This window comes from Pelecanus crispus, chromosome 3 (assembly GCF_030463565.1).
Source record: "Pelecanus crispus isolate bPelCri1 chromosome 3, bPelCri1.pri, whole genome shotgun sequence".
Classification (NCBI taxonomy): Eukaryota; Metazoa; Chordata; class Aves; order Pelecaniformes; family Pelecanidae; genus Pelecanus; species Pelecanus crispus.
This window is the reverse complement of record NC_134645.1, coordinates 128,760,445-128,781,989: the sequence shown is the minus strand read 5'-3', so window position 1 is coordinate 128,781,989 and position 21,545 is coordinate 128,760,445. Positions and strand designations below refer to the sequence as shown.

The following is a 21,545-nucleotide window of genomic DNA, read 5'->3' as shown; positions in this document are numbered from 1 at the left end:
ACGGTGTGTGGGTGCTGATACTGGTGGGTGTCCAGATGTGCACAGTAGGTGGGTGCTGATACTGGTGGGTGTCCAGACATGCACGGTAGGTGGGTGCAGATATGGGTGGGTGTCCAGACATGCACAGTAGGTGGGTATAGATATGGGTGGGCATCCAGACGTGAACAATAGGTGGGTGCATGTGTGGGTGGGTGTCCAGACATGCATGGTAGGTGGGTGCAGATACGGATGGGTGTCCAGACGTGCACGGCAGCTGGGTGCAGATGCGGGTGAGAGTCTGGACATGCATGGTAGGTGGGGTGCAGATGCAGGCAGGCGTCCAGAGGCGCATGGGAGGTGGGTGCATGTGTGAGCGGGCGTCCAGACGTGCACGGGAGGTGGGTGCATGTGTGAGCGGGCGTCCAGACGTGCACGGGAGGTGGGTGCATGTGTGAGTGGGCATCCAGATGTGCATGGTATTTGGTTGCAGATGCAGGTGGGCATCCAGATGTACCCGATAGGTGGGTGCATGTGTGGGTGGGTGTCCAGACATTCATGGTAGGTGGGTGCAGATACGGATGAGTGTCCAGACGTGCACAGAGTGTGGGTGCAGATACGGGTGGGCATCCAGACGTGCACGATAGGTGGGTGCATGTGTGAGAGTGGGCATCCAGACGTGCACGGTAGCTGGGTGCAGATGCGGGTAAGAGTCTGGACATGCATGGTAGGTGGGGTGCAGCTGCCGGCGGGTGTCCAGAGGCCCACGGGAGGTGGGTGCATGTGTGAGCGGGCGTCCAGAGGCCCACGGGAGGTGGGTGCATGTGTGAGTGGGTGTCCAGAGGCACAAGGGAAGTGGGTGTACGTGTGAGCGGGCGTCCAGAGGCCCACGGGAGGTGGGTGCACATGTGAGTGGGTGTCCAGAGGCCCACGGGAGGTGGGTGCATGTGTGAGTGGGTGTCCAGAGGCACAAGGGAAGTGGGTGTACGTGTGAGCGGGCGTCCAGAGGCCCACGGGAGGTGGGTGCACATGTGAGTGGGTGTCCAGAGGCACAAGGGAAGTGGGTGTATGTGTGAGCGGGCGTCCAGACGTGCACGGGAGGTGGGTGCATGTGTGAGCGGGCGTCCAGACGTGCACGGGAGGTGGGTGCTTGTGTGAGTGGGCATCCAGATGCGCACAGGAGGTGGGTGCATGTGTGAGTGGGCGTCCAGAGGCGCACGGGAGGTGGGTGCAGATGCGAACGGGGGAGGTGGGTGCAGATGCGAAGGGGGGTCAGAGCGGGGTGCAGGTGGGCTGGCTGCGGATGGGAGCTGGGTGCCGAGCCCGGCGGCTGCCTCCACCCCCCCCCGCCCCCCAGCCAGGGAGAGCCGGGGCCGCGGCTGCGGGCAGGGGTGGGCGGCGGGGGCCGGGGCCGGGCGGGGCGGGGCGGGGGCGGGCGGCGCCTGCGCGGGGCCGCGGCGGAGCTCCGCGAAGTTGCGCGGGGGCCGGGGAAGTTTTGCGGCGCTGCGGGGCGGGGGGCGGCGGATCCCGCTCCGCTCCCGCTCCGCTCCCGCTCCCGCTCCCGCTCCGCTCCCGCTCCCCTCCCGGCGCGGCCATGGCCTTCCGCCGGCGGGCCAAGAGCCACCCGCTCTTCAGCCAGGAGTTCCTCATCCACAACCACGCCGACATCGGCTTCTGCCTGGTGTTCATTGTCTTCATCGCCCTCATGTTCGAGGTGAGACCCCCCCGCCCCGCTCCCCTCCGCCGTCCCCGCGGGGAGACCCCCGCCCCGCACCCCCCCCCCCCCCGCCCCGGGCCAGCCCCACCCGGGACCCGGCTCTGTGTGTGCGTGTCCCGCCCGTGTGCACCCCCCCGCTGTGGAAGGGGTGTCCCCGCTGCCCCCCCCGTGCTGCACGGGGGGCCCCCACCCCCCCCCCAGCTCTGCCTCAGGGGGTGCCCGGGCTGCTGCACCCCTGCGAGGTGACCCCGTCCCGTTTGGGGCAGGGGCTGTGGGTGCGGGACCCCCTCCGTCTCGGGGGTGCCAAGTGCCACCCCATTCATTCCCCGTCTGTCTTCTACCAGCGGAGAGGCGTGTCCCGCCCCCCCCCCAAAAAAAAAAACCAAACATGGGGACCCAGCAAAAAACAAAAAAACCAAACGTGGGGACCCAGCCTGGTGCTCGTTTTTGGGGTGGCTCATCCTTCTGCCACCCCCAGCCCTGCCCGGGGTCCCGGGCTGAGGAAGGGGGAGCACAGGGAGTGAGGAACCCCCTTCTGCGAACCCCCACCGCTGCTGGGGACAGCCCTGCCCTGCACCTCTTCCTCAGCACGGAGGGGTGCATCTGCTGCCCGGCCGCATGTGGGGAGAAATCCAGCCCTCGCTGAGATTTCCAGCTATTGGAAATGGGAGATAGTATTTTTTTTGCCTTTTTTTTTTCTTAACGTTAGCCCTTTTCCAGGTGTTTTCTCTGCAGCCTGCTGACCCCGCGCCGTGGGACGAGCACCGGGGGCTCCTGGGCCTCGTGCAGACGCCAGCGGCTTCCCGGCCTTTCCCCATCCTGGCCATCCCGCGCTGCCGCAGGCCGTCAGAAGGCATCCCCGGCTGCTCTGCGGGAAACCTTAGCCCAGCCGGGGCGGCCGGAGCCCCCCAGGAAGGCCGCTGTCCCGCCGCCGCCCCAGCGCCCCGCGGAGCCATGCTGGGAATGCTGCGTTCCCCCTGCTCCGTCTCCTTCCCTCCCAGCTTGCTTTTTCCTTTCCTCTTTCGGGGAGGAGACAGGGGAGGGCTGGAGGCCACCGCCGCCGCGCAGCTTTGCTCAGCTCCGGGCACCCTACGCGGAGGCACCTCGGGGCGGCTGCGAGCCATGGTCAGCGGCTCGGCCGGATCGGACCCCCCCTGCTTCCCCCGCGCAAACCCTCCCCTTCAGCGCAGTGCCACGTTTCAAAGCAAATCCGGACGGGAAAGGGGTGGCCGGGGGGCCTGGCGGAGGAGGAAAGGCTCCTTCTGTAGCAAATCGCAGGAGGAGGAAATCCATTTCCTTAATACCCTCCTGGTAGCAGCCCCCTTCTTCTCCCCCCCTGCTCCTTTTCTTTTTTTTTTTCCTTCAAATGCATTGAATGAGCGAGTTGCTTCCAGTGCACAAAACCCTTCCGATGTGTTTGTGCGTATCTATCTATATTTATTTATTTAAGGGTCAAGGGGGTTTCAAAACTAACCTGAGAGGGCCAGCTGGATTCCAAAACCACATGCAAATGCTGCAAAGTTGGGCTGCAAGTTTCGTAGTCGTACTTTTCTAAAAAAAAAAGGTCGCTGAGGTTGCATCTCTCTCGGGGTTTCTCCCCGCAGCTGGTTTTTTCAGGGTGCCGGTACCTGCGGTTTGCGTGCCGGGACCCCGTCCCGGTGAGGCGGGTACCCGGGTGCGCTGCTGCGAAGGCTTTTGGTCGGTGCGATGCTCCGAGGGCGGTTTTGAAATGCGATGAAACCCTCCGCGGAGGTGGTGGCAGGGAGGGTTTTGTGGCGTTTCTGGTTGTTTTTTTTTTTTTTTTTTTTTAATATCTTTTAATTAAATCTCCCCCGGTTGCTGAGAGGCAGCAATTTCCTGCCGGTGCCGCCGCTCTCCCGGCGGACCTCGGGGAGACGGCGCTCGCCGTGCCGGGGTGGCTTTCGGCGCTCCTCCCTCTGCACCGCCTGGCTGTGTCCCTGCTCGGCAGCATCTGCCCTCGTCTTCCCTGTGGCATGGGGTTTGCGACAACTCTTTTTTTGTCCTTGTGGTTATTTAATTTTGTTTTACTTATTCCTTCTGCTTTCTTTTCCCCGGGAGGAGAAATCAGGCTCTGCTCTTCCCCAGCCCTCCGAACCATCCGTGCCCATTTGCACCACCTCTGCAGTGCATTTTGGTGACAGCTCAGATATTTCTGCCTTTTGATGCCTTTCCAGCACCTCCTCCGCGGTGGCGGGGAGGACGTGTCTCCATCCCTTCTCCTCCTCCTCCTCGCTGCCCTGCTTCCCACCCTGCAGCCGGGCTCCCACCTTCCCCGATGCCGGTGGCCGTGGCTGAGCTTGGGCTCAGCGGAAACGGCCGAATCCTGCTCACAATAGGCTGTTTCCTGCAGGGGAGGTTGCTTTGGGGAGGCAGAAACGGGATTTTTAATCTTTTCCCAGGCGGCCCCCGGGCGCTGAGCGCTTGCTTGCTCCGGCACCATGCTGGCGGTGACGCTCGGGGGCTGCCGCGGGTCCCCCCCCTCCCAAAGCGCGGCGCGAGGTACGCCTCGAGCATCCTTTTGGGTGCGCAGCCTCTTCCCCATCCAGACGGATCGATGGACTCCACCGGCCCGGTAATTCCTCGGCCGCAGGGAGCGGGTACCCGTCGCGACGGAGATACCGTTCCCGTCTCGCTTGATGCCTGGCTTCGCTGCCGGCTGCGCCGCTGGCACCGTCCCGGCTCCCGGGAGGGGATTTGGGGGCACGGAGCGTGGCACGAGGCTGCTCACCGGTCTTACGGGTGCGTTGGACTTGATTATTCGAGTATCGTACGCGTTTTAGATAATCATAGCATTGCTCAGGGAGGGAAGCCCAGGGCTTGGGGGGGGTCCCCCCAAAAAGAGCTGTCCTGAGCTGGGTGCTGCGGGGTTTTCTGCCTTCCCCGCTGGCCCTAAGCCTTTAGGGTGCGAAAACACGCCCGGTGCACGTCTGCGTGGTGCCAGGGAGGGGTTTTGCTGCATGTGTGTGGCCGCTCCACCCACAAGCAAGCTGGAGCCGAGAAAGAAAAATCTCCCCTTTTTTTTTTTTGGTCAAAAACCATTTTAAAGTGACTTGCGTATAGAAACGCGAAGCGGCTGCTCTCCATCCTCGGGCAGAAATCGCTTTGGGGATCTTTTTCTACCCTGCTTTGCAGAAAAATGAAGCCAAGGCCAGGTTGGGTTTAACCTGCAGCTGCCCAGTGACCTGTGTCCCGGCAGGGACGGCTCTGGTGCGCGGTGTCGGATCGATCGGCCTCCGTGCGGGTTGAGTTTGGGGGAGACCTCGCTGATTTGGGGGAGTTTCTATATTAAACAGGGGCTGCCGCCATAATCTCGGTAAGATGGGGAGACTGGGGCTCAACCTTATTTCTCCTTTACGCCCAGAACTGGCTGCCATGAGCGCAGGGACAAAGCAAAGGACGGGTCCTGATGCTTCGGCATGGGGTGACGGTAATAAAGTTATAAAGTGTTATATTTTAAGAGATGCCGTGCCCTTGCCGGGCTCTCCCCCGTGCGCAGAGCCGCGGCAGTGAGTCACGGTCTCCCAAACACCGGGTTGTGACACTGTCAAATGATGGCGGCTGACGAATGAGCTGCTATTTCCAGGCTTCCTGCTAAATATACTTTCCCATCCCCAGTCCCCTCTGTAGTACTCTGCAAAAATTAAGACCTTCCCGTCATTAACGAGGGAAAACAAACCATGTTTCTGCCTCCTGCAGTCTTTGCCAGATGTGGGAACTTTGGCACGTGAGTGGCTTCAGGGCTGAATAGCTGGGGGAGAGTAGGGGGGTGGAGAAGGGGGGGAAAAAAAAAGCAGAATTTAGGTCTGCTTTTAGAAAGGGAATAAACAGGAGGGAGCGTGAGACGATGATAATCGTGTCGTGCTGGGGGACGAGCGTGTGGGTGCAAGCAGAGGGGCTGCGCCGGCCTCAGGGAGGCTTTTTTGTCAAAGCCAGCTGTTTACTTTTAAAGGCTTCGGTCCAAAGTTTGGTCTTTAGTTTACATACAGGGCCTGTGTCAATCCATACTGTGGATCAACAAGTTTTTCCTTCAATAAACACTCCGGCTGGTGGGGAAAGGAAAAAAAATAAAAAACAACCCTAAGTTGTGAGAAAAGCCTTCGGACAGCATTTTATCTTTAATTAGTTGGAGTTGTTTTTCAAGTCCTGGAAATATTCTCCCGGCTCAGACTGCAGAAACTCCCCCAGCCTCCCCTGCCAGAGGTTTGGAGATGCTTCCTTCCTCTGAAGCAGTTTTAACCCAAGCAGGACCGAGGGGATGGCTGCGTGCCTGGGGGCTCCTGGCCGGGGTGAAGGCAGCAGGGATCCTGCAAATCCTGCCAGGCTGAGGCTTTTGGGAAGGGAACTGGATTTTGGAGGGTGACCTGGTACTTCTCTGCAACGGATGCTCAAAAATTATCCCCTGCTCCTGAAATCCTTAGGGCCTGAGAGTCGCAGCGGGTAGATTTTGGGAGAGGTGCTAAGCTGCCTGGATGCACACGCTTAGAAGCCTTTATTAAAAGCCGCTTGCGTGCCTGCAAAGTGGAATTGGGATTTTGGTTTGGACTCTTCCAGCATTTCGTGGCAGGGAAAAAAGAGCAGGCAAACTCCAGGCTAGCAGGGATGTGATTTTTTTCCAGTCGCTGCATTATCGGGGAGTAGATGCGGAGTGGTGGATAGTAGATGCGTAGTAAATGCATAGTAGTGCTGGGATTGTTTGGCTTTATCCATTGCCCTGCCATTGAGGGCTGTGAAAAGGATGCGCTGATTTTATGTTTGGCCATGTTTCTCCATGAGAAACAGCCTGAGCCCTGTCCCAGCTGCTCTGAGCATCACAGGAAACTGTGATCTTGATGGATGCGGTGGGTTTTGTCTCTTCACCGTCCGGCTGCCCTTTGGTCCTCAAGTTAGCGTCATTAATCACCAGGAACCTGCTCGCTGCTGAAGATGCTGTTCCCTCTGTGTGGCTGTAGAGAGCCCCTGGGACAGCTGCTTCCTAAATTTAGCTGGTTCAGGCACATCCCTCATGCCAGGCAGGATGAGGCCGGGATGAGGAGCATCTCCCTCACCCCTTTGGGCAGTGGTGGGTTGCACAGAGGTCCCCTTAATACAGAGCAGGGAGCAAACGAGGAATATACAGCCTTTCCTATATGGTCCCCGCTCAGCTCGTCCCATGCAGAAAAATCCCTCCCACCCTATAAAAATCCCTACCCAAGTCATGGTGATGCGCTGGAGGATTTGGACTTCTCGGTGCCTTGAGAAAAGGCTGGAGATAAGAGGGGAGAAGCAAAGAAGCGGGTTGGGGAGGTGGCCTCACAGCATAACCAAAAAAATACCGTAACAGCTGGAGAGGTGCAATTCTGCCCCTGCCTGCAGCAGTTCTGCAGGGGCTCCGGCTCTGCTGGCTCCCTGCGAGGCAGGACTGAGCCTGGCGCTTCCTTCCCCATATCAGCATCTTGTTTCAGAGCAGACAGCGAGCATCTTGTGCCACTGAATAATCCTCACATTGATCTTCCCATTACAAACTTCTCCTTTCTCTGGCTGCCTGCGAAACTCTCAACGTGAGCTCTAAAGCTTTGCCATCCCTGGTGCTCGTTGCTCCTTCGCGAGCCGAGGAAACCTGGTTTCTGCCTTGCAGGGGAGCTGGGGGTGGTGTTGCTGGAGGTCATGGTTCAACCGTTCCCTGTTTTCCAGGAGGTTTAAGCTGCTCGGTGGTGTTTCTGCCTCTGTACTCTACGCAGCACTGTATAGCAATGCGTGCACTGCGGGTGCTCCCAGTTGATGTGGTGGAGGAGGTGCTGTGGTGCATATGGCGACAGCATGAGATTTTTGGAGCTTGATGTTCACCTGATGGAGCTCAGTTATGACCTTGATCAAGTCACCTATCCCTCCATGCCCGCCGGTAAAGAGCGTGTTGTGAGCAATGGCAAAAAGATGCAGGTCCCTCCATGGACGTGCAGGGTGTCCTTCACCTTGGAGGATGGAGGGATGTCACCAGGGTCCTGCTCAAGGTGGTTCATCCTGTGCGTTTTGTGTTCCGTTTGCCTCGGCTGCTGGAAACCACAACTTTTTTCCTATCTGAGCTGAGATGTCCTGGTGGTGGTGGCAAGGAGGTGGAGGTGACCCGGCCAAGGGTGTGCGGTGTGATCAGGACGCCGGTGGCCTCACGGCTGGTGAGTCTCGGAGGACAGAGCTAAGCCAGACAACAAGTGCGTTGTTCTGGGTTTCTTGTGCGATTGTAGCGAAAGCATGGAAGTGTAAGCGCTCGCAAAATGAGATGCAAGCAGTGTTTTGAGCCCTTGGAAAGCCCGGGGACCCACCTCTGAAAATGCTGCTTTGGCCATTAAAGTCCTGCCGGTGCCCCCAGGAGAGCGTGTGCAGGGACTGCGCCAGGGCGAAGGGTGAAATCCTGCACGCGTTCAGACGTTTCCGTGGTCAGTGTGAACACTTCCCGACTGGTTGCAGGAGAAAGGAACACCTTTGATGCCCGAGAGGAGACCTTCCCTCCATATAAGGTCTGTGAGATGTCCAGATGGGGAGGTTGGATGCTCGGAGGTTCAAATTTGGCTCCTGGAGCTGCTGCTGTGGCCCTTGGTGAGTGGCTGCAGGTGTGTGCCTTGGGTTCCTCGTCCATCAGGTGGAGGAGGGAAGACGTTCTTCTCTGGAAGTCGGTCTGTCGGGATGCCTGCCTATGTCCAGGAGGTTACATTTATCTTAGGCTGTAAAAAATTTTATGTAGGCTTTAGAAAACGACCCGCTAGCTCTCCGTAATGAAAGGTGGAGAGGTGAAGGGGTGCAGAGGTGGCCCCTGAAGCTGCTGGGGGTGCTCTGGCCCGCGGGAAGCAAAGGCAGGTGTGGAGATGGGCCAAAGCGTTGGTTGATCCTCGAGTGGATGAGGGAAACCTTCCTACCACGTCCTCCAGAAAAGAAGATGAGGAGAGTCTTTGCAAACCATGTTGGGGCTGAGCACCGTGCGAGCATTGCTCCCCATCCTGGGGATGCTCCAGGATTGTTTTCTCGGACCCACAAGTCTGGCTTATGGCCCCACCGGCAGATTAGGAGACTTCATTTGGAGATGATGCCTTGTTTCCAGCTGTTTGCACCTCTGGATATCAGCCAGGTACTTGGGTAGGATGTAAAACCTTCGGTGGCTGCTGCCATCGGCACATCTGTGGCACGGTTGCCCGTCCCTGTGGCATGATGGCCACGGCCGGCTTCGTGCATTTGTTTCGTGCCCTGCGCCAGCTTGTGACAAGGTTTGGATGTAAAGTCCAGGTCCCGGTTGTGCTGTACCGCTCTGGGATGAAGCAACTTTGCTTTCCTAGCCAGCAAGGTTTGCAAGAGCTAGAAGTGTCTCCTTAACCCAGCTTGAGGCCAGGTGATGTGCTTTTTCCATTACTACCCCAAACTCTGCTCGTGGTCTCCATCTCGCTCGGCAGAGCGTTTCTTGCACCTACTCCTCCACAAGCAGAGTACAACATGTGGCGTTTCTTCTTTTAAGTGGGGGAAAAAAACCAAATAATCCCCAAACATCATGAAAACACACCATGGAGTTTGCTATCCCCCAGCCAAGGCTGCAGGAAGATGGGCAGCGCTGCCGGCGCCGTCAGAGCGGAGCCGCCGGCCGGTTGCTCAATGCTCGTGGGGGCGGGACGGGAACACTTTTGGCAAAGCCCCCATGTCCTTCCCGCAGCTACGTCCCGCAAGATGTGAAGCAATATTTCCAGCCGGCTTTTTAATAGCCTGCAGCTCTGAGACGGTTGCAGCGACGTCTGCGTGAAACGCGGCTGGTCTCCATCGGCGTTCGCTGGGCGCGGGATTGTTTTGGGCTGGTTGCATATGAGGCTGGGCACTTGCGAAGCGTTGGAGGGGTGGCTGAGGAGCCACTGGGAAGGTAAAAAAATCTCCAGTGACCTGCTGCCGGTGTGGGGTTGGATGGGATGAAGGCGTGGAAGGAGGTTGGCGTCGGATATGTGTGCCCTGGGTTTTGCTGTGGACCTGGCTCAGGGGTTCATGAATCTCAGAGATGAGATGAGATGAATCCCATCTGCGGATGCGCTGGGATGGGATGCCTGGCTCTGCCCTGTCCCCGCAAAGCCTCCTGCGTCGCTGCTGGGGAGGATCATCCCCTTGAATTAAAAGCAATAAATGAAGAGCAAACGGCACAGCCCTGGTTTGCAGGGGGCCGGATGTCGCATCCCAGGCTTTTTTTTCCCCTTCACGGGCCAGCCGGTGATGCTGCACGTGTGGCTGGGACCTTGTGCGTGGCCGGTGCAAGGCTCCGCTCTTTTGCCAAAGCTGCTTTTCCCTTGCCCAGTGGGACCCTTGGGCGCATCTGCGTGGTCTCTCAAGGGGTCCGGCTTCACCGGTCCCGTGGCTGCCGTTACCGGAGGAGTCTCCGCAGAGGTGCAGGGGCTAAATACATGCGTAGCCTGTGGGGCTTTGAAGCCGCTGAGCTTGCTCAGGTGCTGGATGTTGTCGTTTCTACCCAGGCCAAGCTCCTGGCATGGCTGCCCGGAGTGGATAGGAATGAGGGATGGTTTTAATTAACACAGAGGGCCCGCTGGGTCGGGCTCCCGATGTCCCCTGAGCAGCGGGTCGCACGTGGCGATGGCCCGTGCTACTGGAGGGATGCTCATCCTTGAGGGGAAGCGGGGAGCTGGTGGTGGCTTTTACAGCTGCATTGCTTTTCCAGGTTTCTCTCTCTTTTATCCACCCCTTCCTCCTTCCCAAGTCCCTGTTGGCAAACCTCTTCCCTAGCAATCCCCTTGCTGAAAGGCACTTTTGTGAGTGAAGGCGGTGCCTGCCCATCTCCCTGGATGATTTGCCTTACCCAGTGTGGTGAGAAAGGGGAGTAAATGGTGGCAGAGGAATGGATTTAACAACTCATTTGCTTTTTTTTTTTTTTTTTTCCTGTGTGTCTCTGACAGTTTACAGCCAAGACTGCCTTCCTGTTTATCTTACCTCAGTATAACGTTAGCGTGCCTACAGCAGGTAAGAGATGCTGCCGCTGCGGATACCCCAAGGGGAGGGTCGAGTCGTGGTCTGCCCCATACCCTTGCTGCTAGCTGGCCTGGGCTCACCCTCTGCTGATGCACACTGCTCGGGCCCTTGCCTGGTAGTAAAGGAGATGTTAAAAATAAGATATGTGGGAGAAAAGCAAAGTTTGAGTGGCTCAGAGCATGCTGATCATGTCTGCCAGCCCTCGTGCTGCCAGGGTTGGGGAGAAATGCTTTCCAGGGGGTTTCAGGGCTTCCTCTCTACCCTGTTTCTGCCATGGTCAGGCCGCTCTGTGCGAGCTGCAGGGTGAGGATCCTCCTCCAAGCCTGGTCAGGCAAGATCAGATTGCCTGATCGCATGCCCAGAGTAGCTCTGTGCCCTGCCAAGGAGCAGGAGGGATTTAGCTCTTCGCTAAGCAGCAGGGGCTGCGCAGATAATTCCCGTCTCGCTTTATTTATTGGGGATGGCAGAAGGTGAGGGTGCAGAGATGCGCATGGTGCCCAGCATCCCTGCTCCGGGCAGCTTATGGTCCTGATGCACATGGAGAGTAATTCAAGGAGGCTCCGGGCTGGCGCAGGTCCGAGCCCCATGGAGCAGAGGACGTGCCCCAGCTCCCAGCCAGGAGGCAGCTGGAGGCTCTGCCCCTGTTTGTATTTTGGCTGCTAGCTGCTACCTCCCTAGCCAAGAGCCCCTCTGGGGCTGGCAGCGATCTGGGCACCGGCTTGGGGGCAGCAGGAGGTGGTTTGGGTAAAGCCCTGGCCTCAGGACGAGCCAAATGCCTGGGGCACAGAGCCTGGCTGGGCGGCAGAAAAGTGCAGTTAATTAGAAGTGTTTGAGTAATCATCCGAGGGAGGAGCGAGGTTGTTGGGATTAGTGAAACTACGATGAGGCAGACACGCGGAAGATAGGAGCTCTGCCTTTAAAATCTTATGGTTGAAGGAATCATCCAGCTTCCAGATTAAACTGTGGTCCGTGCTTCCCTGTGGCACAGTCCAGACAACTTCTGCTGCCGCTGTGTTAAGTGATTTATTCTTTCCTGATACCAGAAATCTCGGGGGGGGCACATAACCATCTCGCCAGGAGCAGGTATTGGGGTATCTACATAGGGCACGAGCTAGCTGAGGCCATGGGGAGAGAGCCCTTGCTGCAGGAAGCTTGCTCGGAGGCAGGGTTATTGCTCACCTGAATTTTTCCAAGGCTGTTTCACATCCCTCGCCACAAGGATGCTGTTGCCTGTCAGTCGGCAGATCTCTCTCTCGTTTCCAGTGCTCAGTGCATGCACGGCTCCTGCGAGAGCAGCTTCTGAAATGCCCGAGAGAGAGGAGAGGAAGCAGAGCACACATTTTCTTTAGTCTTGCATTTCTTTTATTGTACACTGGGGTTATGAGCTCTGTGATACAGGCAACGCTTTTGGTTGAGTTTGCGCAGCACCCAGCTGGGGGGCTCCTAAGGCGCGGGTGTTTTTGCATCCTTACGCCAGGTGTTTTCATAAATCCTATTCAAACCTTATTCATGGGCCTTGAATCTTAGAAATCTGGGCTGAAGCTTTGTTCGAGGGGAACAGGGTTGGTGACAGAGAAGTCGCTTCCCAGCATTGGTATTAGGAGGGGATGATCAGGATCAGGGTAAGGGAGAGCAGCAGCCGGGGGTGGGCTGAGCTTTGCGTTGTGAGGTGCAGGGTGCCACGAGGACAGCAGCTTTTCCGACTCTGCTTCTTCCTTATAAGCTGCAGGGCTGCAAATAGTTGCCTAAATGCAGACGTCCAGGGTATTTTGGGTGCTGGTGGATCTCCTGTTGCTCCGAAAGAGCAGGACCTCCCATGGGTCCTATTTCTCACCCGCCAGCCCCGTGCCGCTGTTTCGGATCTCTTAATAGCGCAAGGCATCTGCATTTAGGCAGCTGAACCCTGCTCCAGCAGCTTTCGGGGGTGAGTGGGAGAGACTGGGTGTTGGATGATAACCTGCGGGGTGGAAATCCCATGCCGAGCCTGAATGCTCCCAGTGGGGTGTCCCTGATCCCATCACCTGCTTCAGCACTGCCTCCATGTCTTCATCCCTCCAGGCTGATAAATTCCCGTCTCCACAGCCGGGCTGTCCCCAGCCCCTCACCTCTGGCAGGAGGAGCTTGAAGTGTCCTGAGTGTCACCTCCCTTGAGGCATGTAACTACTAAAGGGGAAACCCTCTACCTTCTGCCGATGAACTGACTCGGGCTAGAGCCCTTTTTTCCAGCCCTGCAGCTGCTGGAGCAGTCATGACCTCTCTCTGCCTCCACCTTTCTGGTGGCTCCATCCAAGCTGCATGTTGGGAATAGCCCCCCGTGAACTTCCACTAACCCTTAAGCCCTTAGCTGGAAAGCGCTGGGGATTTGACCCACCGTTTGATCTCTTTGCAGATGGGGAGCTGGTCCAGTATCACTATGGGCTGAAGGATCTGGTCACCATCCTCTTCTACATCTTCATCGCCATCATCCTGCATGCGGTGGTGCAGGAGTATGCCCTGGACGTGAGTGCTTTTTGGCGTCTTGAGTCATCAAAATATCTCAAGTACCATGGGGAGACATGGTCCTGCTGCAGTTAGATGCTGGTCTGGGGGTTGGGGTGGTGATGGGTGAACTTTCCTCTCTGGGGAGGATGCTTGGGACAGGGAGGAGGAGGAGGAGGGAGAGTTGTTAACCTGGTGGCTCATGTTTTCTTGTTCCTTTTCTCTCCCTCTGCTCCTTCCCAGAAAATCAACAGGCGTCTCCATCTCTCCAAGGTCAAACACAGCAAGTTCAATGAATCGGGACAGCTGGTCGCCTTCCACCTCACCTCCATGATTTGGTGCTTGTACGTCGTGGTGACGGTAAGGCACGGGGCTGGCCAGGCTTTGGGTTCCCTGGATGGGATTTGGGGTTTCTGGAGCACAAAACCCCAACAGCAGCAGAGTCTCCAGCCAGCCCCTGGGCCAAGACGGGCACATTTCAGCAAATTTAGTTTTCAAGCGTGGTGCGGCTTTCCAGCCACTGAGTGAGGGCAGTTTGGGGAAATCCTTCTCCTGCTTCGTGCAAGGCACAAGCAAATGAGCTGTGAAATATTTTTGGAGCTGGACCCTAGAAATCCTGGCTGGCGCTGTCATCTCTGTCCACTGCTCCGGGACCTGCCTTCTTTTCCTCCTTATTTGAGTTCAGTGCCTTGGGGTTTTTGGATGCCCTTACAGGGATGTAGGGTGAACGGGCAGATTTCTGTGATCCCTCTCCTTGTGATCCCTCTCTTGGTAAGCTGGCGGTGAGGAGAATGCTGAGAGCAGGGAAACCACACCGCGCCTTGGGTTGCATTGGGGATGTTTCAACCCATAACCACTGGGAGAAAAACTGGGAGTGGAAATGTTTCATTTTTGGGAAGAAGCGGGAGGGAAGAGCAGGCAGGGGTGGAGAGATGCAACTATTTTGGCAGCGTGAAGTGATGATGGTGCTTCGCTACTGGTGGCTGTTGGGGTTCAGCTGTGGTCCCCGGCGGTGCTGGGGATGGATGCTCAGGGGCAGGTCCCTGCCCCACTGCTCCGAGGGTCCTGCCAGCCCCCCCTTAGAGGACTGCAGCCCCCTCCAGGCTAGGATTTCGGGGGATCTGCTGGCACTGCTCCTGCCCCATAGTGCTGTGGGGAGGGAAGCTTTGGCAAAACAGTTGAGACCACTGGTTTTGCGCTGCCCTCATCCAGTGCCAGACCCATCCCTCAGCAGCTCCAAGGCTGCAGCCTCCTGTGCAAACCCGTGGTACCGTGGTGTGCTCCCCAAATGCCCCGCATGTGCAGAGCAGGTCAGCCTTTGGAGAACTTGCACCTTCCCCAGGCTCCCCCAACCGAAAAAACAAGGGCTTAGGGCAGACAGGGCATGGACAATGGTGACAGAGAGGTCCTGGGCAAGATGAATTTTCCATGCCAACATCTCTTTGCAAAGCCCAGTGCAGCACCCCTGTGACAGGAGCTGTGCAAGCGTGGGACGAGAAGGGAGCCCCATCCTGTAATCTGCCCTGCAAGCGTAAGGCAAGAGGCCATAGGGGAATGCAGGCAGGTGGAAAATTAAACTATGCACTGCATATTAAATTATATTTGTAGGTGTTTTCTGTTCCCCTTTCTCTTCAGAAGTACTTCTTTTTCCTTAAGTGATACTCAGGTTGGAAATGCCGGTGGGGAAGAAGCCCCCCCCAAACCTTGCACACGGTTGCCTGTAGCCGTGCTCCTGGCATCTTGCCCCCGTGCCTCCAGAGCATCCCTCTTGCATTGCCCAAACCCCAGAACATCCCGTCATGAACTCGGGACCCTCTGTACAACCGAGCAAGCAGCTTTCAACCCCCAAACACGGGGGCCTCATGAAACTTGAGCGGGATGCTAGAGACCCGTGAACGTGGCTGAGCTTTGGAGCGCTCAGTCTGGGCTTGTGCAGGGGACACGGTTCTCACTGCAGGCTGAAAGGACGTGGGTGTCATCCCCGGTTCCTGGTTTCACTGTAGCATTAGCCTGCCTCGTTGTAACCATGCTCTGCGTGTTTCTTTTGCTGAAGGCTTGCATCTCTTCTCTTTTTCAGGAAGGATACATATCAAACCCCCGGAGTTTGTGGGAAAACTACCCGCATGTTTATCTTCCGTAAGCACTCGCAAGGGCATTTTGTTCTCGGGCTGACCACTTCCTTCCTCTATATGGTTTTTCCTGCGGCTGGCAGCAGGGTGCTGACAGTGCAGCACCCTTTGCATGCGCCCTGCTGCAAGGACGCTGCAGTGAGATCCCAGGGGATGGGGGATACCTCGTTTGTGGCCCTGGGGAGGGTGTTCCCGGAGGGTTTCCTCCATGAGGAAGGCGCTGCGGGCTTGGTTACTCATCCTGGCTGCTTACTGCCTGAGTCACCTTAGGCAAGTCGCTTTCCTGTTCATTTTTCATAGCAGAAACAAAGAAGTGGGGGATAATCCTCCCTTCTTGGGTTTTTGCAAAAGTGAGGTTTGCTGAGAGCGTGGAGACCGTGGCATGAGCGGCTGGATAAACTGAGCATGGCTAGCGCAGCTGAACGTATAACTTCAGCCCAGAAATGATGCCTCCTAAATCTCTTGGCTTCAAAGCAGTAGAGGGAATGCCCAGTGCTGTGCGCCTGGGCGCTTTCCCTGGTGTCCGGGTCCTTGGGGTCCTGCCATGCCCCGGGCTGGCTCACACGCCTCTTCCCTGCGTTTCAGGTTCCAGGTGAAGTTTTTCTACCTGTGCCAGCTGGCGTACTGGCTGCACGCCCTGCCAGAGCTGTACTTCCAAAAAGTTCGCAAGGTGAGAGGCGGGTGGGTGCTTCCATGTGCCCTGGGGATGCTGGAGGCGGTTTGCCCACCGGCTTTTGGGGGAGAGCAAGCTTTGGGAGAGGGTGGGCAAAGAGGGGCATGGGGTTAACGTGGCTTTCTGCCCCTGCCAGGAGGAGATCCCCCGCCAGCTGCGGTGCATCGCGCTCTACCTGGTGCACATCGCCGGCGCGTACCTCCTTAAGTGAGTCGGCTGCGTCGGCGTCCCGTCCCGTGCCATGGGTGGGGCTGAGCAGGTCTTTTTGCAGCGCAAGTCACCCGGGTAGCCTCAGCAGGGTGGGGGGCTTAAAGGGAATAAAGGCGAGCGTTTAAAAAGCGGATGGTGTTGAATTTTAGTCTGGAGAAGAGGAAGCTGAGGGGAGACTTTATCGCTCTCTACAAGTACCTGAAAGGAGGGTGTAGTGAGGTGGGTGTTGGTCTCTTCTCCCAAGTAGTTAGCGATAGGACGAGAGGAAATGGGCTCAAGCTGCACCAGGGGAGGTTTAGATTGGACATTAGGAAAAATTTCTTCACGGAAAGGGTAGTGAGGCATTGGAACAGGCTGCCCAGAGAGGTGGTGGAGTCCCCATCCCTGGAAGCGTTCAAAAAACGGGTAGAGGTGGCACTTTGGGACATGGTTTAGTCTAGTCTGCCCTTGATTGGTTTAGTGTGGACTTGGTAATGTAGGCTAATGGTTGGACTGGATGATCTTAAAGGTCTTTTCCAACCTAAACAATTCTATGATTCTATTCTAAGTTGATCTCCCGACGGTGGGCCATTAGTCAAACAGTTTTCACAGACCCACAGAGCTGATTTTGAAGGAGTTCATCGCCGTTACGCAAGTGCACAGGCAGTCTCTGTTCACAGGGCCTTGCAAAGCAAATGTTGACCAGGGACCCAAAACGCAGGCTGATGGGTGCATCTCCCCTGGCTGTAGGAAGCACCCTGGGGTGCTCTCCCAGCACAGCACGGGCAGGCAAACTCCTGCCCTTCCTCTGAGTGTGTGCACAGAGCAGCAATGCTGGTGGTTAGAGCGTTGTCGGACCCATCCCAGCTCTGCTACCATTTCGGGCCACTTTGATGTTTTAGGGACAGGGATTTCCCCAGTCATAATCCTACCCCCACTGCTGTTGGAGAGGTCCGGCTTTGGGCTGGTGCTTGCTGCAGGGCAGGGATGGCAGAGGAGATGCTGTTGCTGGATATGAAGGACCAAGGTTGACCAGCCCAGTGATGCTTTTTTCTTTCTCTTGCCTCCTAGCTTAACCCGCTTGGGGCTGATCCTCTTGCTGTTGCAGTACTTAGCTGAATTCTTCTTCCACCTGGCCCGGTTGGTCTACTTCACGGATGAGAACAACGAGAAGCTGTAAGCAGGCGAGCTGATCATGGCTTCCCTCCTCTGGTGCCCAGGAGAGCCGTCGGCGTGACGGGGGGCTCGTTCTCACCTTCCAGCTCAGGGCTGGAGGCTGCTCCTGTCGACACCTCTGCTTGCTCTCCTGCAGGTTTAATGTCTGGGCTGTCGTGTTTGTGGTCACCAGGCTCTTCACCCTCACCCTGTACATCCTGGTCATCGGCTTTGGGCTGCCGCGGGTGGAGAACCAGGCCCTCGACCCCGAGAGAGGGAACCTCTTCAGCTTTCTCTTCAACAATATCGTCTTCAGGTAGGAACGTCCCCTACTGTATCTTCCTTGGTTGTGTTGTCCCAAGGTGGTTTTTGCTGAGTTTGGAAATGCCAGTGGGGATCTGATCTGGGTTCCCTTTAGGGAAGGTTCTAGTGAGCTGGGAGGGTGTGGAGGGAGCAAGGAGGGGCTAAAGGCTGCAGAGCCACGATGGAAGGAACAAGCCAGCAAAGAAGTTGTTCGCTGAGTGAAGTTATAAAGCATGAGCTTATCTTAGAGAAAGGCTTGCAGGCTTTCCCTTCTGCACCTGAAACCGTGCTTACATGGATGTGGTCAATGAAAAGGCGTTTTCCCTTCTGCTTGTTTTGCTGCCTGTTGATGTGGGAAGCAGAGGATGGGATGAGTTCCTCACGCCTTGCAGTCTGTCTGTCAAGACTGGGAGCCTTTCTCACCCATACAGCAGCTGTAGGTTCAGTTCAGAAGTTGCTAGGACAGGTGCCTGGTCATTCCCAAGGTTTTTGGAGCTATGGACTACTGGCATGCCTGAGGATTTGGGGGACTTCCTTAGCTCCCTTCCAACCACATCCGTCTTTTATTTGTACAGAGCAGCTGGGGACGTCTTACCTTGACCGTGCAGACTGTGGTTTGGGCAGTGCTGGTTGAGATGATCCTATTCATCCATTCCTGCCCTAGAGTCTTAAGAGTCAGCAATGCCCTGAGCACCTGAGAGCTTCGTGGCGGGGAGGGAAAGGGGAGTAGCTGTCCTGAGCTCAGGAGATGGCAGAAAGCAGAGATGGTGGCTGGAGGGATGGTGCCTGCCTCCAGCCCTCAGTGCAGCTGCCCAAGGGGACCTCGGCCACCGGCCCCGGTGTGGGTGGAAGGCTGGGCTGGTGGTGGCCTCGCTCCTCTGTTCTCAGCCTGCCTCTTCTCCGCCCCTGCCAGAATGAGTGTGCTGCTGTTGGTGTGCCTCTTCCAGGCCTCGGTGATGTGGCGCTTCATCCACTTCCAGCTGCGGCGCTGGCGGGAGTACTGGAACGAGCAGAGCAGTCGGAAGCGAGCCGCCGCTGCCGCCAAGCAGCAAGCCAAACCGCTCAAGAGGGACTCGGGTGAGTGCCGGGGCCGGCGTGCCGTGCGGGGGCACCGTGGGAGGCATCAGTCTTGTGGCTGGGCGTCCCCTCGGCAGGCTGCTGCCCGTGCAGGCCATGCCGCGGCGGTGCCTTCTGCCGCTCCGCGCTGAGCCTGGGGGTCCCCAGCGGGATCGTCCCACGGTGGTGGTGGTCTCCATATCTATGGGCCAGCCCCAAGAGGGTTAAGTTTTTGGCCTGTGCAAGGGACAAAGTTTTCTCTCTCCATCCCCAGGTTACCATGAAAACGGTGTGGTGAAAGCGGAGAACGGCACCTCGCCGCGAACCAAGAAGCTGAAATCACCATAGAAGCAAAGGCTTGTCTCCTGGGGAGGAGGGCGAGATACCAGGACTAAGAAGCAGCCCCTCCTCCTCCCGGTCCTCACGAGCATCGTCTTGAACGGCTTGGAAACTGGTCATCTTCCCAAGGTGTCTCTCGCTCTCCTCCCTTCCTTTCTTACTTTCTTGAACCATTTGCAATAAAACCAAAAAGGTCCCTTTCCCTTGCTCCCTTCCCCTTGTAGGAGCCTTTTCCAATCCTCCTGGTTTTGCCTTCCTCTGTTTCATCCTAAATAAGCGTGCAATTTTTTTCTTTTCTATTTTAGTGTTTGGTTATTTTGGGTTATTGTTACAAATGCATTGTAGGTCGTTCCAAACAATCCTTTTTTCTTCTACAGCGTGTTCCTCCCCTCTCTCCATGGTGCTTCCCCGAGCCGTGGGGTCAGGGCCATGGCAGCTTGAAGGCACCACGTGTCTGTTATGGGAACAGGCTCCTGGGGGAACGTGCTGGGGCTCTGTGACCGTGAGGCTCAGGGGTGCTCTCGGGTGAGGGTTGCCTCTCCTGGGGCACGTCTGGCCAGCGCTTGGCAAGTGCTGCAGGATGGTGGTGCTGCAAATAGAGACCAGAGTCTGACTGAGGAACCTCAACCGTGTCTTGTCTCATGGTGGACTTCTGGTGAAGCGGGGTTCCTCCAGCCCCTGGTTTCGAGCTAATTTTGGAGAGCTGGGCAGCAGAGAAGGGAGAGAAGTTCCCACTTCATATAGGACCCATCTCCTAGCCTTTGCTTGCCCCAGCTCTTCTGGTACAGCTGGGTCCCTCTTACCCTCGTGGCTGCAGGAGGTGAGCTGCCCCATAGTTGTTCTGGACCTCCCAACCCCAAGACCTGGGCTTGGGGCTCTGCAGCTCACAGTGCCTTGTTGTGGGGCAGCAGCATCCTCAGGTCCATGTGAAACCTTGAGTCCTGCCCCGCTCTGAGCGCTGGCCTGGCTCCTGTCAGCCCAGGCCCTTTGCCAGCCTGTGTGTGCCTCATGGACCTGGTGTTCTCATGGCTCGTGACCACGTCCAGATGACAAACTGGCTGCTGCAAAGGGTTTTTGCATCGATGGGACTGTGCCCCTCATGCTGTCACCTTAGCCTTCCTCATCCCTACTGTACCAGTCCAGCCGTGCCATTGGCAGCCACCAGCTTCGCTCTTTGTTTCCAAAGGATACAGTTTGTATCCACCCAAGGTGCTATCAAATGCAGGGTTTCTTCCAAAAAACCTAGCCCCTTCATCCCTTTCTGAGCTGTGAATGAGATGATAGGGAAGGGGAAGGAAGCTGGGGCTGCAAGGAGCAGCTTGCATATTAGGAAAAGCCTGACCTGTGACGCGTAGCTGTTGGCAGATGGAGTTGTCTCAAATCTACCTCAGAGGCCATCTGTTGCTGCAGACCACTTTCCCCTCTTGCTCCTGCCCACTGTCACTTGTACGTGGTGGCAGGAGATCCATGGGATCCCCAGATGCTACTGGCTCAGTCCCCTGCTGCCTCTTTGCTGGGTTTGCTTCAGATTTGCTTCAGATCATCTCTTGCCCAGGGTTTCGTGGGACAGTGCCAGCTTGCTGAGCTTCTTTGGGGTGCCATGCACCAGTCTAGATTTGGTAGGCGTGCAGTAGACGGGCACCTCTCACCCCACAGCTCTCCTCCGGGGCAGTTTCTGTAGCTGGGCTTTGCTGTTGGTGCCTCTTGTGCAGCAAAGCCGGCTCTAGCTTTCGTTCTCCTTTGCCGCGGCAGGAGCAGGCGAGTGGTGTGCTCCCTTGGCTGGGCGAGAAGAGGGGCACAGGGTTGTGGGGAGCTTGGGTGCTCTTCGATACGCAAGCCAGGATTGAGGTCCACCATCCTTGCGGGTGAGGGAGGCACGTGGTCCTTAGCGTGCCTCTTGCGCTGAACTCTGGCTGTCTCCCGAGTGCAATTCTAGCTTGAGGCTGATGCAGTCGTCAGTTGTGTTTTGGGGAACAGGTGACAATTGATCTTCTGCCCTTCTGAGTTGGGTCAGGTTTTTTTTCCTCCTTCTGTAGGTGTCTTTTCTTCCTTCCTCCCCCTCTCCTTGTTGAGCCCCAGCTAACGCTCTCCGGAGGGAGAAGATGTGTGGGGACACGAGGATGGTTGGGTCAAATTCCACTTCTTCCTCCATCCCCACAACCTTTGAGTCCCAAACGAGAGTTGTCAGCAGGACTCCAGCAGAGGGATTCCCCCTTTTTCAGGGGAGCTGAGGAAGGAGACTTTGGAGCAGAGCCCTTGGTGGTATCTTGCAATTGCTCCTCATAGCCCTTGCCGGGTAGATAATACACATTTTGGCTCGGAGGCAGTGCCAGTACCTGCAGTGCAATGTGATCAGAGGGGGGAAAAGAGCTTTATGTTAGGAAGGACATGGAGAAGGTCTAGTGTGAGAGGTTTTTCCGTTCTCCGGCCTCTTCCCATCACCAGCCAGCCACTGCTACGTGCCCTCCGAGAGCGACTGCTGGCCGGCATCTCTCCAGAGCCTCAGCCGGTCCTTTCTGCAAAGCTGGTG

General features: G+C 57.0%; 1 protein-coding gene across 1 annotated transcript; it reads left to right on the top strand.

The window, feature by feature from the left end:
• Positions 1-1,570: 1,570 nt before the first annotated feature.
• Positions 1,571-19,024, top strand: TRAM2 (translocation associated membrane protein 2). The gene is made up of 11 exons (XM_075707814.1): positions 1,571-1,690; positions 10,621-10,684; positions 13,083-13,192; positions 13,415-13,531; positions 15,249-15,307; positions 15,886-15,970; positions 16,110-16,180; positions 17,234-17,338; positions 17,475-17,633; positions 18,534-18,697; positions 18,951-19,024. Exons 1-11 carry the CDS (start codon positions 1,571-1,573, stop codon positions 19,022-19,024), a joined length of 1,128 nt encoding a protein of 375 aa, XP_075563929.1.
• Positions 19,025-21,545: the final 2,521 nt, after the last annotated feature.